The sequence below is a fragment of the Brugia malayi genome, assembly GCF_000002995.4.
Source record: "Brugia malayi strain FR3 genome assembly, contig: Bm_v4_Chr2_contig_001, whole genome shotgun sequence".
Classification (NCBI taxonomy): domain Eukaryota; kingdom Metazoa; phylum Nematoda; class Chromadorea; order Rhabditida; family Onchocercidae; genus Brugia; species Brugia malayi.
In genome coordinates, this window is record NW_025062476.1 from 868,375 (window position 1) to 889,375 (window position 21,001).

At 28.6% G+C, this 21,001-nt stretch overlaps 5 protein-coding genes across 5 annotated transcripts; 2 read left to right on the forward strand and 3 right to left on the reverse strand.

The window, feature by feature from the left end:
* Nucleotides 1–1,414: 1,414 nt before the first annotated feature.
* Bma-misc-1 (mitochondrial 2-oxoglutarate/malate carrier protein, putative) lies at nucleotides 1,415–3,293 on the reverse strand (the record flags this gene model as incomplete). Its single annotated transcript, XM_001892973.2, has 6 exons — nucleotides 1,415–1,643; nucleotides 1,880–2,070; nucleotides 2,162–2,252; nucleotides 2,472–2,591; nucleotides 2,825–3,058; nucleotides 3,220–3,293. 6 exons carry the CDS (start codon nucleotides 3,291–3,293, stop codon nucleotides 1,415–1,417), a joined length of 939 nt encoding a protein of 312 aa, XP_001893008.1.
* A 148-nt stretch (nucleotides 3,294–3,441) lies between these two features.
* On the reverse strand, nucleotides 3,442–4,178 carry Bm434 (Uncharacterized protein; the record flags this gene model as incomplete). The annotated part of the gene is made up of 2 exons (XM_043078005.1): nucleotides 3,442–3,467; nucleotides 4,067–4,178. 2 exons carry the CDS (start codon nucleotides 4,176–4,178, stop codon nucleotides 3,442–3,444), a joined length of 138 nt encoding a protein of 45 aa, XP_042933939.1.
* Nucleotides 4,179–6,833: 2,655 nt separating this feature from the next.
* Bm4475 (RWD domain containing protein) lies at nucleotides 6,834–10,134 on the forward strand (the record flags this gene model as incomplete). The annotated part of the gene is made up of 11 exons (XM_001892975.2): nucleotides 6,834–6,863; nucleotides 6,948–7,095; nucleotides 7,268–7,392; nucleotides 7,585–7,752; nucleotides 7,839–7,934; nucleotides 8,317–8,430; nucleotides 8,687–8,889; nucleotides 9,204–9,292; nucleotides 9,385–9,560; nucleotides 9,851–9,995; nucleotides 10,088–10,134. The coding sequence occupies 11 exons, from the start codon at nucleotides 6,834–6,836 to the stop codon at nucleotides 10,132–10,134; spliced, it is 1,341 nt and encodes a 446-aa protein (XP_001893010.1).
* A 1,265-nt stretch (nucleotides 10,135–11,399) lies between these two features.
* Nucleotides 11,400–11,746, forward strand: Bm9696 (Uncharacterized protein; the record flags this gene model as incomplete). The annotated part of the gene is made up of 2 exons (XM_001892976.2): nucleotides 11,400–11,507; nucleotides 11,591–11,746. 2 exons carry the CDS (start codon nucleotides 11,400–11,402, stop codon nucleotides 11,744–11,746), a joined length of 264 nt encoding a protein of 87 aa, XP_001893011.2.
* A 2,902-nt stretch (nucleotides 11,747–14,648) lies between these two features.
* Bma-flad-1 (putative molybdopterin binding domain containing protein) lies at nucleotides 14,649–19,617 on the reverse strand (the record flags this gene model as incomplete). The annotated part of the gene is made up of 12 exons (XM_001892977.2): nucleotides 14,649–14,877; nucleotides 15,059–15,235; nucleotides 15,460–15,555; nucleotides 15,775–15,855; nucleotides 15,996–16,152; nucleotides 16,337–16,422; nucleotides 16,742–16,899; nucleotides 17,656–17,778; nucleotides 17,993–18,114; nucleotides 18,340–18,463; nucleotides 19,038–19,132; nucleotides 19,554–19,617. The coding sequence occupies 12 exons, from the start codon at nucleotides 19,615–19,617 to the stop codon at nucleotides 14,649–14,651; spliced, it is 1,512 nt and encodes a 503-aa protein (XP_001893012.2).
* Between the last annotated feature and the right edge of the window lie 1,384 nt (nucleotides 19,618–21,001).

The following is a 21,001-nucleotide window of genomic DNA, read 5'->3' on the forward strand; positions in this document are numbered from 1 at the left end:
TTTGTTCCTTTCAGCCTTACATCAATTACATTTTTCATTCTTATTCTTTCTGTTCGCTAATTTTTGCCAATAATACTAATTCAGTCATACCTATAGATTTGCTCTAAAAAAGACGAGCAAATCACTTTCACGGTACGATTTTACCATAATTCTGATAATATGTAAACCAGATTTTGCCATTTATCACTGTTAATATTATATGGACCATATTTAAAAACAACTCTTCTTTCACTTACTTTAAAACTTGTTAAGGTAATATCTAATGGACTGCAAACTTTATCAGTATTAAGATATGGAAATTTTAAAAAATGATCCACGATTAAATGTGTTTTTGAATTTTTATTATTTTTTAAAAATAATAAAGAACATCTTCCACTCTCTCTATCTTATTATCATCTAATTATGATGTCATGCAATTCTCTTTATTAGCTGAAAGTGTGATAATGCCTTACTAGTGGAATATTAAGATAGAATTTATGCTTCATAAGATCCATAAACAACAATACTACACAAGAAACAACAACAGTAACATAGATATTGTAAAAAAAAGAAGCAAAAATTGCCAAAAAACATTCCCAGAATCCTAGCCACAATTATTCTCATTCGAGTAAACCATTACATGTTACTTTAATTCTAATTTTTTTCCGAACAATTTATATTGATCCAAAAAACAATATGCTTTTAATCGGTAATAAAACAAAACCACGCTATAATAACAACAGCAACGGGAGTCTATAACCGTATGATAACACCTTATATTTGCATTCAGCGAAACAACTAAAGATAAGGATAAAGCAAAGAAAGTAAAAAGTTTTTCAAAACATCAAAGTAAAATACATTGTAAATTTAGTGCTCACAATATTGCATGCAAAATACTATATAAAATATGATTTTAAACACGTAAGTGAAAAGAACAAAATGAATGAAACCCTGATAACACATTTAAATAATTAAATAAGCAATTTTTATTGTTCACCGGATAATATCAATGAAACCAGCAGAATTACCATTTACCAGATAAGAATAAACTAGGAATGGAATCTAAAAAAAAAACTCAAAGAAAAAAAAGTAAACCGTTTTTCCAAGAATTCTTAAAAAGAACTGTCACTTTAACATAAAGTAGGTAACACTAGGAGCAACCGATCATATAGAAAAATAGTGTTTTGTTAAATCAGTACGAAATTTACACAGATCGGATTCCACTGTAAATGATTCAGCCGATAATACAAGAATTTTAGCTAGATTCTATAAATTATGAAGTGAGGATAACAGTTCGATAGACCAATTGCAACGGCTTTCTTTTGATAAACTACTGATCAACAGCATCAACATGTCACAAACTACATCTGTTATTTATTTATTTATTTAAATATTTATTTATCTGTTATTTATTTATTTACGTTTTCTCATTTATTTAAAGAGTACTACGGGTTTGCTCTATGCCTAAAATATACTTGAAATAAGCCGCATTGAGCTGCTCAAGTATGATAAATGTTAGCATAGTGTGTGGACCCATACGAAAGTAATAAGGTGTAAAACCTTTCCACAACGAGAAAAATCCCTCATTACTTATAATTTTAGACCATACATCCAACATACCGCTGTATTCTGGTTTCCCATGTATCATACGCATATTCTGCACTCTGAAAAACTTTTCATCAATAAGCTTCCTACCAGTATTAAATCAAAAATCACTCTATTCCCATTTCCGTTAATATCGTAAATAAATTTATGAACGCGAGTCTTAGTCCTTACTTTACCGATCAGGGTTAAATCGATAATGTCTGCTCAAATGATGATCGAATTCGTATGAAAATCAGTAATCAACATCTTAAACGTTTGGACAAATCCGAATTTTCTAGTAAATAAACCGACTAACCTTGTTTTAACAATATCAATTGGCATAGAAGCTAAAGTTGTTGCAAGACCACTTATCATTGAAGCCGCAAATTGCAACATCATTCCTTCTTTGAAGAATTTACTCGACAATAATGCTTCCTTACTTTGTGAATAAGTTGCTAGTTGTGCTGCATTTACTGTCATTGCTCGAAGAACAGTTGGCCCACATCCCTATAAACGCAAATTCAATAAAAGAATTTACTTCCACTTTATGAGAAAAGTGAAGCTCCAAAAATAACATATATGAATTGCATATACTTACCCTCCATAACGTAGAAACTCCTTCTTCTCGGACAACACGCACCAAAGCATCCAAAACATTTTTATATTGTCGCCGTTGTTCTGGCGGAAGTCTAAAAGTAAATTATCGTGATGACATAGTGATTAGACATTGTGAAATATGAGAGGATATTTCTGCTGGAAGTTCAAAACAAATCGAAAAGGTATTTGTTACAAAAACTACATCACCTGGAATGATAGTAATTTTTTTGTTAGCTAGATTCGATTATAATAGTATGACCATGCTTTTTATACTATAATCTAATAATTCTATTTTTCATATAAAGATTTACCGTCCATCGGTGCACATTCGAATAAGTGCTACTTCTGCAGGAGTACCAACAAATGATCCAGTAGCACCAGCAGTTAAACCAATAACAGCCTTTGTTGCAAAACTAGTTGTTGTTCCGTCTCTTCAAATTATTTTAAATCAATTTAGGAATTTCATAAGTGAGCTGATTATAGAGTCCAGGATTTGTGAATGATACTCGGAAAAGTAATATCGAATGGAGAAGCATTACACACTTAGTGAAAATTATTGCTTAATGTTTCAAGAAACAAAGAATCAACCCTTCCAATTCAAAGCGAACACAGAAACGTATCGAAATAAATCACTTTTATTTCGTCTCATTAAAAGGAAACCAACTTCGTAAATTGCTCAAACAGCCAGGTATAAATGCCAAGACGAGTTGTCGTATAAGTAGCCTGACGTAGAAGACCAGCAGAGAGGCCACTATAGATCGCGAAAAAACCCTCATTTGTTATGATACTCCTTAGAACGTGTAAACTTGAACGGGATTCTTTTTTACCAGTTACTCCACTAAGCTGCATACGATTTTTTAACAAATCCAACGGTTGCACTAACAAAGTAGCACCCATCCTGAAAGATCAGATCACCATTACTCAACGGAATTTTTTTCTGCAAAATCTTATTGCTTGTTTACGGCACAGTTACTGACTTTTTGGTCTTTCTTGAGTCTGCACAAAAAAATAAAGATATGTAAACAATAAGAAATAATTTCATTTAGAAGAATTACCTACCCTGCAGTCCCACCAAATGCAAACTTTACAATATTCGGAATTGTCGCTGAGTTCACCTTATCCTTCGAATCCATAGTTTTTCTCGTCGTAGTAACTTGCAAAAGTATTTAACAACAGCGTTATTTTTTTCCAGCTATTATTACAGCACCAACTTTTACCTTATTTTGCACCTCTTTGCACCAATTATTATTTCTTGCCTTTATGTCGCTCAACGATTCACATCTAACCAACTGAATAGTTCCAACAAACTGAAATTGAATAGCTTTTCTAGATACATGGAGAGGAATAAGTGAAGTAAGAAGGAAAAGCGAATAAGAAATGATGAAACAAAACAAGTACACTGTATAAACATATTATGATTAAATGAGACTTCTTAGTTAAAGCATTTTAAAAGAAAACAAATGCTGATTAAAGTTATTCAAAATCAGTGTGTACAACGAATGATTAAATCAAAGTTTAAGAATTGCGAGATCCCAACTATATCTCGCTTATGATCCTCTTCGTAAATCAAAACAAAATTTCATACTCAAACTAATCTGCGCTAACATTTACTTTAACAGAAATAACTATGGCGTATTTCCTGAAAATCGATACACATTAATTCTACCTGAGAATAAATATAAATCAAGGAGATAATTCTAAAATCTCAACTGTATTTCATTAAACGTTTACCAAAAATTAACCATGTAGCAAAAATAGAAGAATCAAGCTGTTTAAAATGAATGATTATCTACAACTGATCATTCTTACACAATAAAGTAGCGATCCATTTTATTATTGCTCAAACAAATTTCCAGATTACAAGTATAGGGATGGAATGAGAAAAAAAACAAAAAAAAAAACGTACTATTACTTCCACAGTTCTCCTGTTCGAAATTATCGGATATTCGATAGAGATATACCATACAAAAAGAGCTTAAAACGTTAATTAAGTAAGGTTGTTCCGAATATTTCCTCATGGACTAATTCCAAACTAGCAGTAGATTCAGCTGCAATTAGTAAAAGTTAACCGAATAATAGATGAACAAAGTTAGGAGCAATTAGACTATTTTGAGTTATAAAAAAGTCCGTTTTAGCTCGTTTTCTAATCGGTTAATATAGAAAAGAAGTACAGAGAAAATCCTAAAAAAAACACCAATTTGAAAAATGAAGGTGTAAAACACTAGAACAGTTAATGGTATGTGCCAGTGAGACCAAAGAATATTTCTAAGATGAACAATTTTTGATATCAACCATTGATACCAACAGAAAAATGAAAAGAAAGGTAAATATTTCGGTTCGAGAAAAAATAATTAAGCAAGCTATCAAACATAAAAGATACTATCAAAATGTTAGCAAAAATAAACAAGTATATGATGATATATACATTCCGACTATTAAATTTTGAATCAACATCATCAACGGTGAAAAATACCTAGCTGAAAATGAATACGCGTGAGAATACCATTCAAAAATCACTTTCACCTTTGATATGCATGATTTCGTACGTTTGCTATCACAGAAATATTTAATATACGACTTATGAAAATTATACTTTTCATTGATTTACGAGGTTAGCTGAGTCATACAACTCCCCTCTACCTTTTCCAGTATGGAGAAATATGTGTAAAGATTTCTAATGCTACAAGAGAATGCAAATACTATCGAACATTGAAAGATTAATAATGTCAGTATAATTGAAAATAATTGAAAAATATTCTGATATAGTCCTAAACATGAAGCTGGAAAGGTAGATAGATTTTTATAGTTATGAAATATCAATGAATATTATCAATGCTTCTCGAAAAATAACAGAGCACAGACATCGAAATATGTTGTCAACCTGAGTCGAATAGATAGATATAAACAACGAATCAGTGGCATCATCAAACACTCGAAACATGTTTCTCGGCCAATCAAAACGAATGAAATGATCACGTGATCTCTGTAAACAAAACGAATGTTTGAGCAATGCTTAAAAGATCACCGAAACAACTAGCAGCAATCTTTGCTCACATTCCTGCATATTAGCAGAAATAAAACGAAGTTATGCTAAATTCATATATACGTGAACAGGAGTGAAAGTGGTGGATTTTGAATGATATTCTCAGCGTATATTTATACTGGAAAAAATGTACGAATGACTGATTACTCCAAAATCTTTTACCAAATTTATAATTATCTTTACTGCTTGTTCTAAATATTATCATTTATTTTCCGATAACCACCTTTTGACAAAACTTCTATAATTAAGCTTCGCTAGTCAATGCATAAGTATGTCTTCTCAGTTGCTGCTAAAATGAAAGACATAAAAAGACCTAACGAAACATATGAAAAATAAGGCCGTACACAAACTATTCCAATGATAATGTCGTTTTCATCCAGGTGAACAATTTTATCTCACGAAATAACCGAAATGATTGCAAATATTTGTGACCATGTTGAAGATAAGTAAACTTCCCGATTAACATCTTTATACCACCGGTAATACCTAAATGTTGACAATTATAGTCATACTCAGGGATTGCCCAGCTATTTCTTGCAATTCTTTGGTTAATGCAGGCAACAACATACCGGACCCGATCAATTTTATCAGCTTCCTGTTCCCTCCGATTTTTCGGCATGATGCCGGTGATTTTGAATTGCCTGAAATAATTGCCTAACATTCAATACGCATTTCTTTTTTAATAGAAATCCTTAGGAGTATTTTCAGTAATGTGTCACAACACTACAATAAAGTTCGAGTAGAACTTCTTGTTCTATTTTTATTTTTGCTTTCGTTTCCTTTTTTTTTCTGCTTTTACTTTTGCGATAACCATAGAAATCAGCTTCAAATTTCAATCAAATTGTCCTCAAATTCTTTTTCCTTCATTTCAATTATAACATGATATTTTTCAAATTATGTCAAAAGGTTCAGTTTTTCAATGATATAGAGAAACAAAAAATGCACAAAAAATAGAATCAATTCATTAGAAAAATCGAATAATGAATCAAATTTGCAATTACCAATGAGTTAAATTGACGACTACCACAATTTGCTCTTTACAATTATGCAAAAAAAAAAATCAATTTTTTATGCTCTATTTTAATTATTATCGATATCTCTAAATTTACATATTTTTCCTCATATTACCAATTACTTCTGACAATTTATTAGTTTTCCACTAATTTTATATTTCTCATAAATTCTTCAACTACTAATATTTGTAAAGCAGCACTATCACTAAAAATAATCATCTAATGAGTAAGATCCCAATTACCCCAGAAATAGGTGTTGCATTGTCGTTGCACGTATGTTACATCATTATCACATACAACAGACTGTGAAAATAATGGATCACATATTTCATTTTGATTGGCCAATTTTATATAAATGTGTTTAGTTAGTTACATAATTGTATATTTTAGCATGCTGGATATTATATAGGGAATATTAATTTCTGAATATTTTTTTAAGTCTGTAAAAATTATTTTTTAGTCATAGAATGATAAATTATACTAAGTAATTTTCTATTATTTCTTCAATAATGTTAATTATAAGCTAAATGTGATAGCAGTGTAATGGATTTATTTCAATGCACAGTTGATCTTTCTTTTGTAGCATATCGACAGCATTGAGCAATAAAATCATAAACATGGCTGTTGTGGATGATACTGATCGCAAGGTTCTTTTTGAAATTTTCTCTCCTTGCATCGATTGGTACATCTGAAATAATAATTAATGTTTTTAGATTGTTGAGTTATTTTAGGATCAGCTGAATGAAATTCAAGCATTAGAAAGTATATATTCTGGAACACCAGAATGGTTCTCATACAGGATAGATAATGATTCACAAATTAAAGGCTGCATAACTGTTGTCTTATCAAAAATAGATGATGGTATTGCTGTCCATGCAGGTTTGAACATATTTCTTTGAATGGCCAACTTATTTTTGCTCTCATATAATGTATTTGATTGCATATTATAATTTCTTACGAAGTAATCGATAATGTTTAAATAATGTGTTATTTGACGTTAAATCTTGTAATTTATTCCGATGGTATTTGCAGCGATTTTTTTTTCTTTTAGATGGGAAAATTATTCATGTTTATTATCTTCCACCTTTATTGCTATTTTTTACATTTCCTCAGGATTATCCTTCACATTCTATGCCTTTATTTTCCCTTCATGCAAGTTGGCTTGATTCAGCTACGGTATGTCCTTTATAACATTCTCTGATTGTAGATATTTATTAATTTTGCTAACTTTTAATTATTATATAACTTTATTTATCTGGTCATGTTTTTTAATTGTTATTCAAGTTCTAAGGATTTATATCAAATGATTACTCATAATTTTTTATCGGAATAAGTGCTGTCCATAGATTGACAAATTTCGGTTTTTAGAGACAACGGCTGAGAGAAATTCTGATTAATTCTTGGACCAATTATCTTGGCATGCCTATTTTGTTTACATGGATTGAGTTGTTAAAGGAAGAAGCTATGCAGATTGTTTTATCTCAAAAGAATGTTGATTTAAATAAAATTGTTTTAGAGGAGGACGAAAATGAAGCAGTAAGCTTTTACTTTTGCTGTCATCCGTATCCTTCATCACTAATATGTTTTGTAAATGTATATTGGATAATTTTTATAATTTTCAGTTTGGAAAGGCATCTGCTGAACTTTTGAAAACATTTATTGAATTTAACGATCGGTCGATACAAAATGATTTCGAGAATGAGTGGTATGATTGTGAGGTTGTCTCTTCGAATATTTTGATTATTGCAGGACATTTTTTAAAGGATCTGACTTATCATTATTGCTCTGGAAATATTCATGATGTTTTTTAGTTAGTAAAAATCATCTAGGAAGTACTGTGATAAATTTATCCAAAAATTTTCTCGCATTCTCCTCGTATTATCTTACATGCAAGAAAAAAAGAGAACTGAGGCATATTTATTTTCTAAACTCCAAATTAACATATGGTGTTAGCACATTCATTTTAAAAATAGATTAAAGGAGCTGAGACAAGAATTACATTCATCTGAACTTAACATATTTATTTATTCGAATAGCAATTTTATTTTCAATTATTGCAATTACTAATTAAAACTGTAGTACATCAGCTATGCGTTTCAGGTGTGCTTCAGTTTGAAAAGTGGTAAGGAATGTATTAGATTTATGCCATGTGGTCATGTTTTTTGCATGGAGTGTACTTCAGACTACTACCGCCAAAAACTACACGATAATTCGGTATATTATTGTTACTGCCTTTGCTTAATGCATTCAAGCTACGTTAAATTAAGTAGTTAAGCAGCAATATTGAGATACATATCTGGACTTATCATTGCTGTCAAACTTTTCGGCAGACTATCATAATTTCCATGAGCTAGAAGGTTAAACTCTTTTGCCAGAACTGTTTCCTCTGTTTCTTTTGCTAGAAAATATAAAAGATGTAATTAAAAATAAATATTGGTCAACGAAACCTCTACCATTTCTCTTTTTCCAGATTCAACAGTTACAGTGTCTAAGTAGTGGGTGCGACAGTTATGCAACTCAAACACAAATTCGACAAGTGTTAACTGATAAAGAATTTGAAATTTATGAACAACGTTTACTGGAAGTGGCATTAGATTTGATGTCCGATGTAGTTATATGTCCGAGAATATCGTGCCAAGCTCCCGTTATTGTTGACGATGGTGAAAATTCTAGGTATACCATTGCTTATGAATTTTCAATTATGCTTGATTTAAGCAGAGACATTTTTTACTCGTACTAACTGAAGTCGAAGTTGAGACACTTACTGAAGTTAAAATCTTTTTCCTCTAACTTGTTTTTGAACAATTTGACTCTTAGTACTTAGGTAAGGAAATGATTTATTGAGTGAAAAAAAAATTTTTTTATTGAGTGAAACTAAGATATATTTAGTAGTATCATCATTTTTTATCGTTCTTGAGAGAGATACATTATTCGTATGCGATATTTTTCACCGTTGTAGAAGTTAATTTTAATTTTTTTTTTTTTAGCTTAGCAAGTTGCTCACTATGTCACTATTCTTTTTGTATATTGTGCAAGAAATCATACCATGGTATAGAATTGTGCTCTTTAAGTGAAGGTAAACATTAAGTTGATTATTTTTCAAGCAATGTTAATCTTTCTTAGACATCATTTACTCTCATTTTACATCTATGTGTATTTGATTTTCAGAATCAAAGAGGAAGATACTTAGTCAAGTAGCAGTTGCGACGCCTGCTCAACTCGAAGAAATCTATAAAAGATTTGGTGGCAAAAAACAGGTTGAGCAATTGCTTCAAGTTTTGAAAAATGAAGAATGGATAAAGTGCAACAGTAAAGCTTGTCCTTCATGCCATGCCAAAATTGAAGTGATTATTTTTCCACAATCTTCTTTTTGAAATCATTAAAGGGATTAACATGCTACGACGCTTTCATATATTTTTTTAGCTTGTATTAGCTTGTAGACGTTATAAGTAAGCGAGATTGACTAGAGAAAATTGAAATGTGTTGTTTTATATTTGTGGATGTATTTAGATATCAAAAAATAAGCAACTAGACGATACAACTTCGTTACCTTGTCACATGATTAAATCCTCCAGTGGTACCAATACCGAATTATTCTCAATGATTTTGCTTACCTAATAATTTTTTTTTTCAGAAGAACAGTGGTTGCAATAAAATGACATGCATAAAATGTGGGCGTTCTTTTTGTTGGCTTTGCGGTATTGTATTAGATAAGAAAGATCCGTACAGTCATTTCAATATATCTGGTCCAGGAAGCTGTTATAATCGTTTATTTGAAGGTATGATTTTAATATTTGTGTAGGAGAAAAAATGGAACAACAGAATGCATAACAAATGCAAAATAATTTCTTATAAAGAGGCCTTTTTTCAGGTATTGAAGAAGAAGAAGATGATGATAGTGATGATGACGATGAATGATTGCTTGCTTAGTGATATTGTTCAAGATAAATATTAAAGTGTTAGTTAATGAAATAATTTCTCGTTTGGATCTTGGAAATCCGTTAAACTCATAAGCAAACAGTTATGTTCATCTTTCAATTAGTTTTGTTATAATTTGACGGTTCGGTTCCACTAATCTTTCTTTTATATTTGTCAATTTTAGAATTTTGTTTCTATATTATTACGTATTAAGTCTAAGTTTGTCTATACTGGTCGTACTTTAATATTTTATAGTTAGTAGCAGTTTCAAACGAGTTTGTTATTGTGCCTCTTGCTACTTCCGTAAGTTCTGTTGTATTTGGCTAATAATTTTTCTTATTTTTTTTTTTTTAAATCTTAGAATTCTTTGCAGTTCATCCTTGTCTAAATAGTTTTTTTTCTTTTGTTTTTAAGTTTTATTGAAAATTTATGCATGACAGGAAATTATTTTCAATTCGTCATTTTTGCTCTGATGTCTTAATAGATTAGTGGAACCAGAAACTGAAATAAAATAATATGAAATAAGCTGTCTCGTAACGATCTGACCTAGCAGTTGGAGATTACTTTAGTTATATAGTAACTTAATTATATAGCTCAAGGTTTTTATATAACTGCAAGTTATGCAAAAAAAAAAACGGAATTTGTCGTGTGACTGTGATGAAATAATTCAAATTTATGTTATAAATGTTGCCGGGTAATTTTATCTTTGTCTTATTATATTTGAAATAAATTGGGATAAAATAAATTTGAAATAATTTCTCGTACATTCTATTATATAATGGTTTTTCCCTTCCGATTTATGTTAAATTTGAATCTTATTTCATAATAAAACTCATAAAAAAAAAATATACCATTTTGGACTAACTAACGGATAAACTTGTTTAATTTAGCAATTTGACATGTGATAAAAAGTACTGATTGGAACTATTAATAAACCGATAGTAATGATAAAGTGATTTTTGTGATTCGGGGAAGATGCCGTAGCAGTATTAGATAATTGTACCGTGACCTGTCCTCACGTCATACTGATGATATCGTTTAAATTATTTAAAATGAATTGTTACGATTGATCAACTTATAGATCTGCTTTCAGTCATCTATATATTTGATTCTGCTTCTTAAATGCCCGTTATTGGTACTACCGTTTACTGCATATGATATTAAGTTAATACTAATAACAATATGGAAAGTTTGTCTATTGGCATACATAAAGTATTGTTTAATATTATTTGTAATTATAGGATAAAATATCTGATGAAAATTCAATGCCTTCGTTAAATTGGAAGCACTATACAGCTATATTTGCTTCTGTTTCTGGAATGCCGGTTTTCTGTTATTGGTACTATAGCTTACCGCATGTAGTAGATCGATTTGTTAGTTCATTGTTTTAGTTCTTATCCAAATGAATCAAATTTATCAAAAACGAAGAATAATTTATATATTTGGTATATTTCAGACTGAGAAATGGATGATAGAAGAACCGGAAAGAGATAACCAAGAGTTTCATGCATTCATGAAAGAGCTATCAACAATGAAACAGCAAGCTGATCATGAAGAATTGATTAGGAAAGTTGCGATTGAGGAGGCACGAAGAAATACATTGCGCCAATGATTCAAGTTATTTTGTAATTTTATTTGCAGTAAATGGAATTAAATAGTTCATTACGAGTTATTCATAAATTAAATAATGAGAAATTGAAAATACTTTTTTGGCGTACAAAAATTATAGTATTACTTGCTTCATTTTATTTGTGAAAAAGGAAAAATACGTCAGAAGTTAATATTAGTCTTAAATACTACTAAAGTCACTACTACTGGTTAATTTATAGTTTTATGTTAGCTATGTAGGATTATGATATGTTAGTTATGTAGAAATCTGGAATTTTCACATATTTTATTTTCGATGTTGTCAAATACAATTCCGTGCCATATACATTCAGACTTATTTTTGTTTTTTTTTTTTTCCTATAGTCATCCATTCATTTTATTATTTCTTTCATCGAAAAATAAAAAAAAGATGGTTTGATCTATAGGAATTGATTAAATGAACTCTTATCATCTTTTTCAATCATTTTATTTAATTTTATCATTATAATTTGTATATGGCACTATTGGAATTAAACAGCACTCACATCCACAAATTTACTGTTGCTTTTTAAGAGATGCTTCATCGTTGAAAAAAATTTCCCTCTATTCTTCTGGCACTACTTTTTTTTTTTGTGGATAATGAAATTACAGTTTATAGTAATATCAAATCTGTTTAAATAATCTATTTTGTAGTAATGAGAGAAAACTAGATTAAAGTTATAAAAAAAAAAAAAAAAAATGAATGTTCCGACTTTAAAGCTTTTTAAAACTATTTAAGATTAGTATAGAAATAATAGAAAGATTGTAGAAATTGTTTACTGATCATAAGTTCTGTTTTAGCTAGCAAATAATTAGTAAATTTTATATTCATTGCTTTCTTCGATATTCTATTACATAGTTGTTTGTATTGCTAATGTTATTATTGACTATATATTTGCTATTTTAAATACTTTAAAATCTTTCATTATGTCATAAAGAGGATAAGGAAACCATTACTTAATATTACTTAATTGATGATGGAAAGCTGTTAAACGAAAAAAAAAAAAAAAAAAAAAAAACGAAAATTATGAAGCAGTAAACAAATGGCTATGTTATTAAATTTATTAGTATCCTTAAAAATATTGTCAAAATATGCTTGTATATTTGTGAAATGAAAAAAGAAAAAGTAAAATGATTGAAAGGATATACCGAATAAAATCAATACATCCATCATTTAGATATGATAGTAGAAACTATGGATTTATCTTAATTGATACTGGTATATTCTGTTCTCGAAATGCTTTTATCTAAATATCATTAATTCTACAAATATTATGCTAAGATTATAATTAGCAAATTTTAAATAGTTGAGAAATATTTTGCTGAAATTGAAATTTTATATAAATCCCAACATCACAGAAGAAAGATATTTTACTTCAATAAATATTAGAAAGTCATGAATATTTCTTGATATTTCATTAAATCTAAAACTTTAATAAATATTACTAAAATCAATCCTATTATCAAAAAAAGATTAACTAATTACTCTGAGTTATGATTGAAATATCTAAATTCTTTGTGCAAAATAATTCAAAATTAGATTGATTAATTAAAATGTTGAGTATAAAATCAGGAAAGAAATATGATCTTTTGATTATCTTAATTTTATATTCTATTTCATACTAATATAACTTTTCATAATGATCACCACTGATAATAACGGTGCATATTGTATAAAAATAATTTGTTCAGTGATAAAAATTAATTTAATTATAAATATTTTCCTTTTCTTCTGATGAAACAAGCACTTACCATAATTATAATAGTAGATTCTTATTAAAAAAGCAACCATAATGTACCACAAATCATCTTTTTTTTTTTTTTTTTTTTCATCAATTCCCGTTTAATTTCATTTTCCACATTTGTAGTGCATGAATAAAATACACTAAAAAAAGATGAAAACGATGAATAAAACAAGAAATTATTGATTATTTGATAATAAATGTAGTAAAAAAAATCATAATAAATTTTTTTTTTTTTTTTAAAATCATAATAAATTCAATAAAAAACAAAGACAATAAAAAAAAAATATTGATGACAAGAATATTTAGATAAGAAAAAAAAAATAATTTCTATATAATTACCGATATTATCTATGAATACATCCAATCATAATATTATCTCATTTATATTTTAACCTTGTAATTTTTTAGAAAAATTTATTGGGATCAAAAGAAGAATGACAAGTAAGACATTTTCCAATTAACAAATTAAATTAATTAATTACCCGATAAATAGTTTTAGAAGAAAATTTAACACACCATTATTATATTTATGTTAGGAAAAGGGAAATGAAGATGAGAAAATGAAAGATGCCAATCTGTGATCAAATTTTTTAACAAGTTGATCAAGCGCATTTGTATACATGTGTATATATACATATGTGATTTTGTCAAATCTATTATCGCTTATATTTTGGTATTTAATTTCAGGTTTTAATCCAATAAAGTCGAAACATTTCAACCTTATCCATTATATCATTAGATGCTTGTCTTCTTTGGAATCTCCATATGTAGCTGATAGCAAAATATTTTATTAACACATATTGATACTTGTTACATATTACACTTACAGATATATCTAATGAGCAACAAATCAAATCAAGATTTCAACCAATAAAAAGTTCGACAAAAAACCTGACAGAACCTTTAAAAAAAAAAAAAAAAAAAGGCAAAATATGTTAGTATGCAGAGAGTAAGGCAAGAATGACATATTTCAAGAATTTTCAACGAAATTGTTGGAACTATTAGAAATATTATATGATTGCAGTTAAAGAGTAAAAAATATGAAAACAAATTTCACAAATGTAATTTATAAACATTAATTGTGATTTATAGACATTGGATTTTATTTTTGTTATATTATATTTATGATAAAATAAGAAATATTCAGCTTCTTCCTGTACGTTCCAAGGTACCAGTTTTTAACATATATGCAGGTTTGTAACCAATAATGGAACCATCATCACCAACAATCTTCAATGCATCATTCTTACGAGTGGTATCACGTCCTCCAAGAGATGTATAACCTAAGTCATACAATGGACAATATGGCATACAGATACCACGTAACGCTCGCCATACATCATCATAGCTCCAATCCAAAATTGGACAAACTCTAAAAGTAATTTTTTCGTTCTTTTTTTTTTCGGTTAAAATCATTGCAATCTAATCTTTATTTTATTTTAAACTAGAACTATTTCCTATAAAATAGTACAAAAAATGCTTATTTAAACCACAAATATGAAAATATCCCACTTCTCTCAATTATTACATCATGATAAATCGAAAATACTAGCCTCAAATAACGTGGCCAGTTATCATCTGTGAATTGACATTTAGATTTCATAGACGATACACTAGGATCAGTTGCGCGACAACCCATAAATATACACTTTAATTTCGGTCTCATATTTTTTAATTGTACAAGACCTTCTTTTACTGGACCTGATGCTTCCAGTACTATGATATTATATCTGGAATTTTGAAATTCGATAATATTTAATTAAAATTATTGTTCAGTGAATTAAAAAAAGAAAAAAAAAACTTTTTAAGTCACAATTTTCTTAAGAAAATACTACAGAACAAATAAATATCGTGTCTAACATCACATATTCATTGCTTTTGTCAGAACGTATGTCAATATATGTCTATATATATATATATATATTAGAAATCGATCAAAAATAAAATAACAAGCCGTTTAGTGGTGTCAATAATGAATTGATTCATTTCCGGGAAGCTATCACCACACACTATATGAACGCCAAGTATAGTTTGTCCTGGTCCATATTTCCTGCAATTACCATCACTCCCTTACTGGGACTGCAATTATCGAATTATCAAATTTATCGATTATCAAATTATCAATTATAAAATACAGGAAGACCACAAATGGATCTTGTGTTCACTCAGAAGGGTATTTTGTGTCATTCATAGTTTAATAGATCATTTATTGATAACAACCAAAAAAAACTCTAATGCGGTAAGAATTTCTATTCTTGAAAAAGCTAACTTATCGATAGCAACTCGCAAAAGATGCAGGACGAGGGTGCAATCTTTACCACCGTTGAATGCTATTGCTATCTCATCCAATCTGTAAATAATCACATTTCTATTCTTTACTGATGGTATATTTTTGCTTTTCTCCATAAATTGCTATCATTTTAGCTTTTAAGTTGAACTTTTGTAAAAGATTTTACACTTGACGAAATCTCATCGACTGAACTTACTAACAGATTCAGAGAAATTATTTTGTCGATACAACTCATGGTATCATCCAATCGATCCACAAAACCATCAGCTAAACCATCCGCCAATTCTCTTTCTCGAAAAGCGTTGAACTTTCGTACCGTATCTATCCATGGTTGTTCATCAAAGTATGTTACTTGATCTAAATAAATGAAAATAAAAGTAGAAAATTACATACGGATTAAACATGCACGGAGACTTCAAAAAAAAAAAAAAAAAAAAAAAACATAGGAATGAGCTCACGAACTTTTTCCTTCGCTATCATCTCCTGTTTTAATAATAATAATAACAACAACAAAAACAACAATCAATAAGCAGTAGTTAACCTTTCAAAGAAGCTTTCAAATCCTGCACAACTTTCTCACCAATATCCACGCATTCACTTTCCACTAATAACTTCGTTTTGTAATATCTGAAATTATAAAAGTACGCAAAAGGCAAAAAAAAGAATATAAGTTATGTAATATCAAAATAATAGTTTGATCTCTTTAGATATTAGAACTGTTAACTATATAACTGTTTCAATGAAGAGTTTTATGAAAGCTTAATGGAAAATTTTTAAAATGAAAAATTTTGGATAAAAAAAAAAACAAAACTTTTCGTCGTAAGCTTCTAATGTATTGAAAATATTCTTGATATAAATCTCGCAAAGCAAATTAAAGAATTAATAAATAGCATATCCATCCTCTGTAAAGTAATATCAAACATATAATAAAAATTTATATACTTACTGATTGTTTCTTACGGGATATGAACCAATGGAAACTTTCTTTGAACTATATTTCTTTGCCATCTCCATTATTATATCCGAAAATTGCAATTCGGTAGATTTTATATGAAGAACGCAGGAGTAAAACGGTTTTGCTGCATAAGACGAGAATATCGAATTCTGCAAAATATACATTAGTTTCATAGCATAACCCATCAACCATATTCTACGCAATTATAAAAATTATTTTGTAATGATCTATCCGGTTTATTGCATCAACTCTTCCCGAAAGTACTTCAACCAGGAGAAATTTTTAAATTTTTTGTTAAACAATAGGGGATATATATAAAGATTGGAAACACCAATCTAAAAATTTTAAAGTATAATTTCTACTAACATAATACAGTAAGGAAAACACTGCCCTTACTTTTTATTCCTACCAATAATATTTTAAAATGAATAAGTGATAAATTAAACAGGAAAATAGTCGAACATAGAGAGGAAGAAAAGACAATGAAGATACTTCTATAAGTTGCACGATATAATATCTTCATATTTGTTAATCACGTAAATAAGTAAAAGAATTCACAAAGAACAATTAAATTTGAATCATACAATCATAAAAATTATGATAAAGCTCAAGAAAAATATTTGAATTTAATAAGAGAAACAGGTCATTCAGACAGTAATCAATATTACTATGTGAACGAATGTTTGACATTCTCTTCACTGCTAATGTGATTCACTCCAGTTGCACTTTTATTTTCTATTTTCCTTTTCTCCAATCGTAGTTTTTCCTGTTTAGCATAAATTCTCCTAGATTCTTTTCGAATTTCCCTGTCATCCATAGCATCATAAGCATGAATGATTTCAATACAAATGTTTGCATAATTGCTCGTTAGAGAAAAAGTTTGGAGAATTTCAACTTGATCTTACTTCATATTCCTTGAATGCTTCAATACAGAATTCCGGAATACCGGGAAATGCATAAACATTACGCATTTGCACCAATGGAAAAACTGTTTGTTTACCCCATAATAACTGAGCACTTTTTGGTACCTAGAGAAAATTATGTTTTAATTACACTTAATTAGTGCTATCAATATTTTTACAACTTTAAAAGCAACCAAATAGTGGTTGAAGTTTTGGGTTTGATTATTAAAATAATTGTTATGATTTTGGCTTACAGATACATCAAAAGGAATATTTCTAACTATAAGACAACCTAATTAAGGATTCAGGAAGTTCTTAATTAATAAACAGAAAAGCATACAGTACACATCCGCTGTAAACCACCATCTGGTATGATTTTGTTCATACTGCGCATAAAATATTCAATCAATACCATCATTTCCTGTCTTGTTGTCAATTCATCATTAAAAGCAATTGCCAATCCTAAAAATGACCTTTCTTTTCTTCCTAATATATTGACCTCAGATCATTGATTTGCACTTCACATTTCCATTTGTTGTGTATAACATCATTATTGACCTTTCAGCATCTTTTAAAATCAAATGAAATAAATGAAATGAACTCTACTCTAACCATATTTTAAGTATACAAATAAAAAAAAAAAAGAGCTCACAACTTGCTACTATATAATTTTAAATAAGAAAATACCAGTGTAAGTTCGATCGTCATGCGTAGGTCCAACACCACCAGAACTGAAGACTAGATCGTAACTTTCACTAAATTGCTTCACCTCACATGCAATATCATCCACATTATCAGATACTATTGATATCTGTAATAGAATAGAATATCACTGAATATGTCTTTAAAAAGTATTAAATTTATAGCAATATTTGTTCATATCAATATACCAAATTTTAAGAGTTTTAAGCAATGAAATCGGTCCTACATACATAATTAGTAAACAAAACCTGTTTTAAAAAAGTTATTTACTTGAATTTGGAATTACTAAGTGCTATTCAATGCATTGCAATTTTAGGAATGCAAAAAATTTTCCTTATTTATAACAGTAACTAATATACTAGTGAACAGATAAATATGCGAATAGAAAAATGAATTAATCAGAGCACGGATGGAAAATTAAATAATCTAAGACAGATTAGATAAATTAGCTGATGAAAAAATAAATAAATATAAACAAATAAATTTCATATGAATGACGAATAGTTGAAGAATAAGTATCATACGAACAGCTTCGTTCGTCGTCAAAAAAAGAAAAAGATCAAAGAAAAAAAGATGCCCTTATTTGTTGATTTCGATCTTGAAATCAATGATTTTAAACTGCACTGAGTTCTATTTGGGTCGATGAAAACCTGTTACAGTTCATCAATATTACTAAACCATACTTTCTTCAGCAGAATTCCTCGACCATACAATTCTTTACAGAAGAAATTCGAATTCACATCACTTGTTACACCTTTCAAAATTTCATCACCAATTACTGAAAATGTACTATATGAAGTAAATTGTGAATTTTTAGATTATTGGTTAAAAAAAAAAAGGAAAAACATCATTAATCATATATCAAATAAAAAATACATACACTTAAAATGTTGCTTAACGGGAAAAGCATGGAATATGTGAAAATTTTATAAATGATGGGAGAACCACCTAATAGTCGACGATGGAAAAATATTTTTTGAAATTTTTTAAAATAATTTCTTGCATAAACTGATGGCACATCATCAGTTTATGCAATTTCACAAACAAAAAAAAATAAAAAAAAATTTGTTTTTTCTTAAAAAATTTCCGCTAATCCAAAAATGAACGTTCATTCTGTAGAAATAAATCTAAAAAATTAAAATAGAAGAGAATAAATCTTAAAAATTAAAATAGAAGAGCAAAATATTCCTTATACTTACTAATAATGCCTGCTGTTTTACGTTGTATACTGCTTGTTACATTTGATGAATATTCGCTATTCATTCCTCTTTGACCACTGCAACGACAGCGATTATCAATTAGATATGATAATGAATCAGTCACAATAAATCGCTTAATTCTACACCACATCATATAATTGTTTAATGATAATAGTAGCAACACTGAAATCAGATAAATTCTCAGTTTCAATTGAGAAGTAATAAATTTCTATACAATCATATTGTCAATTACAATTTAACTGTTGATGGTTTGATTAATGCATTCAATGCATTATTATTTATTGTTATTACTATTATAGCCTAATTTTATAGATTAATTAAATGACCATAGTTAAAATATGGCATTAGAAAATAGTCCAATAATATTGCATCACTTTTCTAATTCTAACATTGTCAAATTAATCTAATAATAATTCAAGAAATAATTCAAAATCAAGCAATAATTCAAACCATTTTACTTACTCATGCAAAGTGATATAAAAAACGATATAAAAACTAAAAAAAATAGATTACAATAATGATATATGATATAAAAACAAGATTATATATATATATGCAGCAATAATATATAGATTACAGTAACGCATACCAAACGTAGAGTTTGTCCATTTATCGAAAACTCGAAGTATTACATTTTTATTTTTATGTTGGTAGTCTTATCATTGCTTCTTTTCAAGTATCAATCATTTGACATCAAATGCATCTTTACCAATACTCTAAAGAAAAATTAACCTTCAGCAATCGATGAGAGGATATTAAGCAACTTCTCTTCTCCATCTTCATATAGCATATTCCATGATTATCAAAAAAAAAAAAAACTACAGAGCTAAAAAACCAAGTAATACTTCCTTGTATTTTCTACCAACATTCACCTGTCAGGATATGAGTTATAATCTCAATATTTTTTTTCGTCTAAATATATACAATAAAACCAAACTCCTGAATAACAGTACAGTAAACAAACATTCAATTCAGACATCAGAATTCGCCGGTAAAAGTATTTTTATCTTATGGCCACTACGAAATTATAGGTAATAAACTTTTTTATATCCATATACGTTTTAACGAGATGTTTCTCATCTCTGAAAAATTTTATCGAATGCAAATGTAAACCACAACAAAATGTATAACAGTTTACAAAAAGTAAATGGTGCAAGCCATTACTATAATCGATTCTATAAATCATGACAAAATTTAATATTATTTTGTAAATCATTTGTATAATGCAGAGAATTACAGCTCTTAACATTCTAGATATGCAAAACAAACAATGAAATTTCATTAACAATCAAAACATAATAATAGACTACCCTTATATATAACGCTGAATATATTCGAGATCTGGTACCGTACTTTCTTTGGAAAGTTAAAACTTAATATTTCAAAACAAAACGAAACAAAAATGAAATTAAATATCAACCAAAGGA